At 48.4% G+C, this 10,622-nt stretch overlaps 1 protein-coding gene and 1 long non-coding RNA gene across 2 annotated transcripts in view; both read left to right on the top strand.

Moving 5' to 3' along the window:
• Window positions 1-3,713: 3,713 nt before the first annotated feature.
• The window catches only part of LOC106816615 (protein patched homolog 1-like), a gene marked incomplete at its 3' end in the record, with an annotated part of 28,817 nt that continues 21,908 nt past the window's right edge, over window positions 3,714-10,622 (top strand). Inside the window, 1 exon segment of the mRNA XM_014821238.1 lies at window positions 3,714-3,851. Within this exon segment, the coding sequence (XP_014676724.1) occupies window positions 3,804-3,851 (48 nt within the window).
• LOC106816616 lies at window positions 4,646-6,398 on the top strand. Its single transcript, XR_001394913.1, has 2 exons — window positions 4,646-5,023; window positions 5,084-6,398. It is a non-coding gene; the product is annotated as an uncharacterized LOC106816616 (long non-coding RNA).

The following is a 10,622-nucleotide window of genomic DNA, read 5'->3' as shown; positions in this document are numbered from 1 at the left end:
AATACAACGCACTCGTATTTCCGCTGTGTATTTATTGCCAGCGAGAACGACCACAGCAGCACAACACGTGATAAATTCCTAATAAATTCACTGAGAATTTTAACCATTCGACATTGCAAACTTCACTGTGCATAACAACACATATGACGAATTACAATACACCGCGCCTGCGCGCGGGTGGCCCGGAAACGCCAAAAGCCAAATACACACCCCCTCCCCTTCCACCCCACCACAACCACCGGCACCGTTCGCGCACGGCACACAAGCGATGTTTGATTCATTTTCGTGAAGGCAAGGCTACGCGCTGGTATGCTAATCTAGTACGTAATCTTCGCGAATCTAAAATGCCCAGCAGCGATGCGTGCTTTTATGCCACATTCGACTCGCGAGCATGGCCGCCATCTACGTCCTTTCGACCCCGTAGCTGTTTGCTCCAACAGGTGTCCTAATAGGAGCATGTCAGCATTAGAGGAGCTTTAGAGATCCTTCAAAGCACACCGCTTCTACAGTTTCGGTCGGCTCATTACGACCAAAGCGCTTACACTTACTATGCCGTCCATGTTGCCTTTACAAGAGCGCGTGTCCACGGCTCAACCCGAACGAGCATTGACTTTTACAATGGCCTCATTTAAAGTTGCCTACCATGAACTACCCTCCGCGTAGCGATGCGCCAATGATTAATCGCCGAATTGGGTTCATGACTACACTTCGCTTGCAACTATGATAACAAATCAGCTGGTTTATTTACGATGTACCATAATTATATTTTTTTTACACAAGTAGCGCTCTTTATGTGGATGACGCTTTTCATTTAAGCTATATACCATCGAATAAGATAATCACTTTAGTTTCATTCCTAAAAAATTAAAGAACAACGAATATATTACAGATTTGCAGTTCATAAGGTTTTAGATTACAATAAGCGTTTTATCCCGTTAGAAATGCTAAAGATGCCTAAACACAACTAGATAGCTCTCGTATTGAAATGCAAATGGCATGTACTACAATAGTGAAATCGCTTGTAATGTTTCTTAACACAAGAAACACTACGAAATCGAATGGTTTATCTATTCCTTGCGCGTTTCAAGATGTGCCTTTGAAAAGGTTATACTAGGAAATTTTTAGCTTTATCTGCCGAGCTGAAGAAGCTACGCTCCCTTGAATCATGTTCCACTTAACCAGTAGCATTACACAAACACATCTAAAACCTATGAGCTTTTATACGCTGTGCATGTTTATTTTTTAATCAAAATCTTCTATTCGGGAGATTAATGTAAAAACTTATTTTATTATTATTAATTCTAATATTAAATTCATTCCCGGTAATCAGACTTGCATGACTGGATATGTCAAGCACATCAAATAATCGAATTTAGTCCTAATTAGTCTGGCCAACTAAAAAAATCTCAATTTCGATTAACAATTCACACTCCGCGAAAGATCGCCCACACACAAAACCTATGAAAGCTCACACAATCCCAGCAAGGTTCACACAATCCCAGAAATGTCACCAACCAACCCAGAAGTCACAAACATCCCGCGTTACTAGTGGCCAAATCTCTCCATTTAGCTGATGTTTACTCTGTCCTCTCCTCACACAGTTTACTCACCACAGAAGCCCATCTGACCCGATGGTGAAGCAAAACCATGACCAACATTACTATGTTGCCTATGGTCGGTCAAACTACATCCGTTTTATACGTGTGCTCCAACGGGCAGCACCCTTGCCAAACTGTCGGACACCCGCAGACAGCTCACGTGCTAGCATAAGTAGCTATTTTTAGAAGGTCCATCTGACAATCATATGGGTAGACTCGCCACTGTTAAATCATAGCAAGCAGACACGTGGAGGATAGATGCAGCCAGCAGCTCATAGGCGTCATAGGCGTCTATGTCCCCAGGTACTGCTGGAACGTACCCTAGCGCGTACGGTCCGTATATCGGAACGTACCCTGGTAACGTATCTGATATGCCGTTTAGGTTAGGTTAGGCTTAGAGTTAGGGCAGTAGCGCCCATAGGCGACTCCCTAGGACTCGTTCAGCCTTGGAGTAGGCGAAGATAAGCGTCCGGCATTATTAGATAGTACCAGTGTAGCGTTCCGGCAGTACCCTGGGGAACATAGACCCTTCTCAGCGCGAGCAAGCGTCTCCTGGCCATTCACTCAGAAGAACAAAGAAGCCTCTCGCACCCTTCACACAAACTCCCCCTCCACGCCTGTTGCCTGATCGGATGAGCAGGCCCCTGCACCTTCTGTCATTGACCAGCCAAGCTAGACCCTATTTTTTTCCTCAGTGAGCAGTTGAATCGAACTGCCTTGACCGCTCGAATAATCGAAATATGCTTCCCCGAACAAATACGCACACGCGTGCGTGCGGCACCTAGCAGCATGGCCTGCGCGATGCGCTTGCCAGCTAAGTAGTAGTAGTAGTGAGGACGTGACGGACCCGGCACTTGACAGCGCATGAGCTTCGACACTCTTGCACATAGCAGCTCCTTGCACACGCGTCCGCTGGGAGAGCTGCCCGGCCTCCAGCCAACGCCTCACTTCCCATTTGTATCGCCAAGAGAGAGGTGAGAGGGGGGGGCGATCGAAGAGAGAGAGAAGAGACAGAGAGAGAGTGAGGGGAGAGAAGACTGTGAGAGGTTCGAGAGAGAGAACCGGAAAGAGACGAGGAAACGAGGAGGGATGAGGAGAGAGAGAGCAGAGGGAGGAGGGAGAGATCGAGAAGCACGAGGAAGAGAAGAGGGGAGCAGCGAGGGGAGAGGAGAGGACGAGATCGAGAGAAGAAGAGAGAGAGCAGAGAAAGAGCGAGAGAGAAGAAAGAGAGAGACGGAGAGAGACGAAGAGAGGAGGAGAGAGAGAGAGAGAGAGAGAGAGAGAGAGAGAGAGAGCACAGAGAGAGGAGAGAGACGATGAGAGTGTGAGAGAGAGCAACCAGACTGAAAGAGAGAAAGAGAGAGAAGAAAGAGAGAGAGAGGGAGAGAGAGAGAGAGAGAGAGGAGAGAGAGAGAGCAGTGACAGAGCGGAAGGTTGTAGAGCAATGAGAATTTTAGGAGAGAGGAGGGAGAGAGAAGAGAGGAGAGATGAGGGGAGCATAGGATGGAGAGGAGGAGGGGTGTGTAGGGGAGGAGGGGGATGGAGAAGGGGGTGTGTTGTGGTGGATGGGAGAGAGGACGAGAGAGAGAGAGATGAGAGATGAGAGAGAGAGAGAGAGAGTGACAGAGCGAGATAGAGCAAGAGATAGAGACGAGAGCGAGACGATAGAGACGAGAGCAAGAGATAGAAGGACAGCTGCGACCACCGCCTTCTGGACAGCACGTGTGACAGAGACGCGCGCGCCCCCCAGTGTCCCGCCGTGTCGCGCGCGGTGTCACGCACGGTGTCACCGGCGCACGTGCGACAGTCGTCGGCGGTGACGGCAGCGAGCGGTGACGGCAGCAGAGAGAGAGAGCAGACGATATTGGGATGCAGACGATGATCGGTGCTCTCTAACGCGGAAGCGTGTTTACGCCGCTGCGTCAACTCAACGCCACGGCTAAAGACGGATAGCTCAGCTCCCCCGAGCAAGATCTAGTGCACAGACCGAGAGAGAGATAGAGGGAGTGTGAAAGAAAAAGTGCAAGAGAGCGAGAGAGAGAGAGAGGAGGGAGAGCAAGACAGAGAAGGGGAAGAGACAACGCGAGGGCGAGAGAAAGAAAGAGAGCAGGGGAAGAGAGAAAGATAGAGGGAATAGGAGAGAGGGAGAGCGAGAAGGAAAGAGATTAAAGAAAGAAAGAAAGAGATCGGATACTAACTTCTAACATGCTGCCGGGTCTGGAACGGCTCAAGCAACTGCTGAGGAACGTCATGGTAAGCCAGCTCACAATGTTACACAAAGGAAGTAATACATTATTTCTAATAGCACTGCTTATTATCTCTAATTCGATGTTTCCACCCGCTGCAATCGTAGAATGACGGTATGGAGTCTCCGCCCATGACTGAATTATTTTCCAATTTGAGGGCAATCATGAAAATTAAGGCAATAAATTACCAGCGGCTTTTTCCTGGACGAAAACGCACTCGCAAATAATTTATGGATTTGGGATGCCCGCATAATGTCAATAATTTAACTAATTTGTATTTAATCTGGGGGTTTGCGGCAACATTATATGAACGAAAATATTTTCAGTCTTCCGTATTATATATAACAATATTTTAAATTTTTAACAGATAGTGGCTTTCGCTCTGTTAAAGGAATTTGTTGCGGAAAATAATGGTTAGCGACAAAAATTTTTTGTTCGGAGCATATTTCGATTATTCGAGCGGTCAAGCAGTTCGATCACTGCTCCACTGAGATAGGTCTAGCTTGGCTGGGTCATGACAGAAGGTGCAGGGGCCTCAATCCGATCAGGCACAGGCGTGGAAGGGGGAGTTGTGTGAAGGGTCGAGAGCTTCTTCTGAGTGGAGACAGGAGACGCTTGCTGGCGCTGAGAGGGTCTATGTCCCCCAGGGTACTACCGGAACGTACCCTGGTACTATCTAATATGCCGGACCGTATCTCGCCTACTCCACTAACGAGTCTAGGGAGTCACCTACGCCTACTCCCTAACCCTAACCCTAACCCTAACCATATCAGATAGTTACCAGGTACCGGTATACCGGACCGTACCCAGGGTACGTTCCGGCAGTACCCAGGGGGACATAGACCCTATGAGCCTTGCTGGCTGCATCTTACTTACGTGTCTGCTTGCTATGATTTACAGGCAGCTCTACTTAATGATTGTCGCGATGGCACCTTCTAAAATACTATGCTTAGCACCGGAGCGTCGCGGTGTCGACAGTTTGGCGTGTCTGCGGGGAGCACAGGTATAAACTGATGTAGTTTGACCGACCAAGCAACAATGTACATGTTAGTCATGGTTTACTTCAATCGGGTCAGATGGGTCTGTGGTGAGTAAACTGTGTGAGGAGAGGCACAGAGTAAACATCAGCTACATGGAGAGATTGCTACTAGTAACTGCAGAATGTTTGTGACTTTCTAGGTTTGTGTGGGTGCGACTTTCCGGGAGTGTGTGACCTTCTGGGATTGTGTGACTTTCTAGGTTTGTGTGGGTGCGACTTTCCGGGAGTGTGAATTGTTAATCGAAATTGAGATTTTTATTGCCAAATTAATTAGGACTAAATTCGATTATTGATGTGCTGACATATCGCAGTCAACAAGTCTGATTACGGGAATGAATTTAATATTAAATTAATAAAATAAAATAAGGTTTATATTAATCTCCGAATAGACAGAATTTTGATTAAAAAATAAACGTGCACCACGTATAAAACTCATAGGTTTAGATGTGTTGTGTAAATGCTACTGTTATGGAACATGATTCAAGGGAGCTAGCTAGCTTCTTCACTCAGCTAATAAAGCTAAATTTCTAGTAAACCTTTTCAAAGCAAATCTTGAAACCAAGGAATAGATACCATTCGATTTCGTGTGTTCTTGTGTTAAGAAACATACAAGCGTATTTACTATTTAGTACATGCATTTCATTTCATCGAGAGCTATCTAGTTGTGTTTAGCATCTTTAGCATTTCTAACGAAGAAAACCTTATTGTAATCTAACCTATGAACTGCAAATACTGTAAATATCGTTGTTCTTAATTTGTAGAATGGAACTAAAATGTGATTATTCACTGGTATAGCTTAAATAAGCGTTCAGTCCACATAAGACGCTACTGTAAAATATAACATTTATGGTACATCGTAAATATAACCACTGATTTGTTTCATGTTGCACGAGTGTAGTCATAACCAATTCGGATAATCATGCGCTCGCTACGTACGTTCATGGTAGGCAACTTTATGAGGCCATTGTAAAGTCAATGCTCGTTCGGTTGACCGTGGGACACCGCTCTTGTAAAGGCAAATGGAGGCATAGTAAGTGTAACCTTGGTCGTAATGAGCCGAAATGTAGAAGCAGGTGTGCTTTGAAGGATCTCTAACCCTCTATCTGACATGCATCCTATTAGGACAGCCTGGTTAGAGCAAACAGCTACGTCGCAAGGACCGTAGATGGCGGCCATGCTCGCGAGTGAATGTGCAAAAACACGCAATCTGCTGCATTTTTAGATTCGCAAGATTACGTTACTATATTACGCATACGCAGCGCGTAGCCTTTCACTGAATCAAACCATCGCTGTGTGCGTACGAACGTGACGGTGGTTGTGGTGGGGTGGAAGGTGGGGTGTATTTGCTTTTGGCGTTTCCGGCACCGGTGTATTGTAATTCTGTCATATGTGTTTGTTATCACAGTGAAGTTTGCAAGTGTGAATGTTAAAATTCTCGTGAATTTATTAGGAAATTTATCACGCTGTTGTGCTGTGTCGTTCTCCTGCATAAATACACGCGGAACTCGATCGTTGTATCTGTTTTTGAAGGTCATGTCTATATAACCGTTGAAATGAAACGGCAAAATGCCAACCGCATTTACCTATACGCTGCATATGCATACGTGCATGCATGTATGCTATATATCGAGGGCTAATAAATACCTATTTATTATTTATTAGCTTTTGTATATATATACTATAATATTATATATATATATATATATATTATCAGAGTACATATAGTAGTACATTGAATAACATCTCTTTATGTCTCTTGATATATATATATATATAATGTTATATGCATGACATATTGCATGCGTGGCGTGCGTGCGATCGAATGCTGTATTTGTATAAGAATCGTGCTTGTGTCTGCATACGTTAGTCCGTGCATGCATTGTGGGTTGTGTGTATATGTTGCGCTTTGTGCATGTTGGAGGGTGCGTCCGGTGTGTTCCGCGTGTATCGTGGCGCATGTGTGTGAGCGTATGTGCACCTTGGGGGAGTGCGCGCGCGCGCGGTGGCGCTGGTGTGTTGTGTGTGTGTGTGTGTGTGTGTGTGTCTGTGTGTGTTATGTGTGTGTGGTGGTGCGCGCGTTGGTAGTTGTGCGTGTTATCGCTGTGTGTGTGTGCGTGCGTGCGTGCGTGCTTGCTTTGTGCGTACGTGCGTGGCGTGCCTGCTGTGCGTGCGTGTGTTGTGTTGTGGGTTTGTGCGCGTGCGTGGTGGAGCATGGGATGGTCGTGCTGTGTGTGCTGTGTCCGTTGTGTTGTGTGTTCGTGCGTGCGTGCGTGATGTGTGCGTGTGCGGCGTGGTGGGTGTGGTGTGGGTTGTGGTTGTGTGTTGCATGGTGTGTGCCTGTGCCTGCAATGCGTGCTCCGTGCGTGTGTGTGTGTGTGTGTGTGTGTCGCTGCGCGCGGCGCGCGTTTCGCGTGTGTCCGTGGATCATGTGCGTGCTTGTGCCTGTGCGTGTCGGGAGAATGTTGTGTGTGTGTGGTGTGTGTTGTGTGTGTGTGTGCTGTGTGTGTGGTGTGTGTGTGTGTCCTGTTGCGCCCGTGTGTGTGTCGTGTGCGTATGTTGTGTGTGTGCGAGTTGGTGTGTGTGTGTGTGTGTATGTGTGTGTTGTGTGGCCGTTATTAGCTGGTGTGCATCGTGTGTGTGTTCGTGCGTGCGTGTCGTAGGTGCGTGCGAATGTGTGTGTGTGCGTGTGCGTGCATGGTGGGTATGTGCACGCTTCATTGTGGCGCTGCTGTCTGTCTGGTGCGGTGTTGTGTGTGTGTGTGTCGTGGTGCCTGCTGCGGTGTGTGTGTGTGTTGTGTGTGGTGTGTGTGGTGGTGTGTGCGTGTTGCGCTGCGTCCCTTCCCCTGTGTTTTGATAGTTCGCGTGTTTTTGTAATGTGGTGGCTGGTGTGTTTTTGTGTGTGTGATTTGTGTGTGTGGTGTGTGTCTGTGCGGTGTTGTGTTGTGTGTGTGGCGTGCGCTGTGCCGTGAAGCCTGTGATGTGCCTTGTGCGGTGTGCTTGTGTGCTGTGTGTGTGTTCTGTGTGTTGTGTGGTGCGTGTGTGTGTGTGTGTGTGTGTGGTGTGTGTGCGTCTTGTGTGTGTGAGTTGTGCTGTGCGTGTGACTTGTGTGGGTGTGTGCCGTGGTGTGTGTGTGTGTGTTGTGGGGTGTGTGGGCCACCATTGCAGCAGGCCTGACTTAGCACAACAAAACCAGCTTTTAGCACAGCAATCACCCACCCAAGCATTAAGCATAATTCACACAAGCTAGTGAATAGCTTCCACAAAACACCATCATTACATCGTAGCAAAGGCAAGCGAGCCGCACCGAACCTCTGCCTCCCTCACCGCCCCCTCATCACCTCCTCTCTTCACACCACACACCCCATTCCGATTTCACTCGGCCCTGATCCCTCCCTTTCCTCACCCCTCTCTTTTTTCCTTCCCCACCCCTCTCTTTTTTCCTTCCTTACCTCACTATTCTTTCCTCGCCTCACCTGTCACTCATCACTCCTTCCTTTCCACTGTCTATGCATCTCAACCTTCTCTCTCTTCTCACCCTATACCTCTCCTTCGCCGCTCCCTCTCCTCGCCCCTCCACTCCTCGCCCTTCCCTATCTTTGCCCCCTTTCCCTCACCCCTTTACTCTCATCCCTCCCTCTCCTCGCTCCTCTCTCTCCTCGCCCCTCCCTCTCCTTGCCCCTCCTTCTCCTCGCCCCTCTCTCTCTCCTCGCCCCTCCCTCACCTCGCTCCTCTCTTCGCCCCTCCCTCTCCTCGCCCCTCCCTCACCTCACCTCCATACATCTAATCCCTGCATTCACTACCCCGTTCTCCACCTTTCATTCCTTATCCCTTCCTCCCCACAACCTCTATCGCTCCTTGCCTCCCTTGCTCTCGTTATCCTCCCATGCTCTTAATCCTCCTATTCATGCATACACCCCCTCCCTCCGCAACCCGTTCCTCAATTCGATTGACTTCATTCGGACCACCCCCTCCCTTCCACCTTCTCTTTCTCACCGCACACTCCCCCGCCCAACTTCCCTCCTTAATCGGCCCCCTTCTTCAACCACCACCCCCTCCCTTCCACCTTCTCCCTCTCACCGCACCTTCCCCCGCCAACTTCCCTCCTTCAATCGCCCTTCTTCAACATCAACCCCCCCCCCTTCCACCTTCTCCCTCTCACCGCTACCAGCGGATCAACAGCTATTCCTTCTTCTCTCCTCTCGGCTTCCCCCTCCCCTCCCCGCCCTCCTCCCACATGCACGCTACTTGGAGTGGAGTCGCGACTACTTATATAACAATAAACACGAGTAAAATAATGAATCGATTGAGTGTATTTCATCGCTCGAGCGGGAATCCTGTCGACAGAGCTGCTGCGCAGAGAGAGAGAGAGAAAGAATGCGACGGAGGAACCAGTTCTGCTTGATCGACAGGCGGAGAGACCGAGAGCGAGAGAGGAGAGAGAGAGAGAGATGAAGAAGAGAGAGAGAGGAGAGAAAGGGGACAAGAGAGAGAGAGAGAGCAGCAAACAGCTCCCTCCCCTCCTGTCTAAATAGACCCTGTTCGTGCTGGCCTGCTGCCGCTGCTGCCAAAGAACGCTTCTGTTGGTGGTGCTGCTAGCTTCGGCCCTGGAGGCAGTCCCATCAACACTTGTTCTTACGCAAGGCCGATCTGAACACTATCCGGGAAGCGACGCTAGGGGCATGTATACATTGAGACGGGCAGCGGCGTCGCGAAGCACGCGGTTCTGAGGCGTGCGGTGCCGCTCGCGCGGAGACAGTCTAAGCTACACGTGTACAGCTGTTTACAGGCAGTTATCCTCCATAAAGCTGGGCCCACACACACGATCAGCGCGGCCATTTCCTCGGCCGGGACCTTCCGAGCGACGGTTTTTTTCCTAAACATTTTCAGCGAATACGCGTCAGATTTCGTTGGAATTCTCCACGCTCCGCGAGGCTAGCTATATATATATATATATATATATATATATATATATACTGTATATAATAGGTGGTACCTACAAGGGTGTTGGACAGGGCTGGCCAGCGGCGTGCAGTCGGTATATCTCCTGCGTCGCAAAGCTGCGTCGGTTGGCCGCTACGCTGGGATGCGAGTATGTCAGACGACACGGTTTTCGAATAGGAACTATACTTTAGAGTACATTTGCTCCCGACGGAACATTCTCATTCTTAATATTATATTTGTACATCTCGTATCATTCTCTATACTTTTCCTCCTTAATTTCAATAGGTATTCCAGATTAAAAAAAAAAAAAAAAAAATTTTATCTAATTATAGGCATATATTTTATTTTGTTTAATACCGTATTAACAGGTTCTGGTGAATAGATATATAGGTCTATATATATATATATATTATATATATATATATATATTATATAAATTAAGGCTGATGTACGTGTTATCGCGGTTAGGGTTTGCGTGTGCGGGGAGGTGAATATGTCCCAAGTTTTTTCCTTCCGGATGCCGTCGTAAAACCCGAATTTTCCGCACAGGAAGCGACGACGAGGACGGGCTCGCGTCCGGGACCTCGTCGTGGACGGTAGTCGGTCGGCCTTCAGCACGCCGTAGGCCGACGCTGCGTAACGCGCCACGCCACCACGTCACGTCCACCGATAGACCGCGCTCCGGAATTCCATATGACAACACTGACGGCTGGCAGTATCGCGGGCTATTAAAGGCGGTTTCGGTGCAGGCCGGAGGCATTTGCATTTGACTAATTGGCGCGTTCGCAGATTCCTCTT

The sequence above is a fragment of the Priapulus caudatus genome, unplaced genomic scaffold (genome assembly GCF_000485595.1).
Source record: "Priapulus caudatus unplaced genomic scaffold, Priapulus_caudatus-5.0.1 Scaffold1432, whole genome shotgun sequence".
In the NCBI taxonomy this organism is placed as follows: domain Eukaryota; kingdom Metazoa; phylum Priapulida; class Priapulimorpha; order Priapulimorphida; family Priapulidae; genus Priapulus; species Priapulus caudatus.
This window is presented reverse-complemented; position numbering and strand designations above follow the sequence as displayed.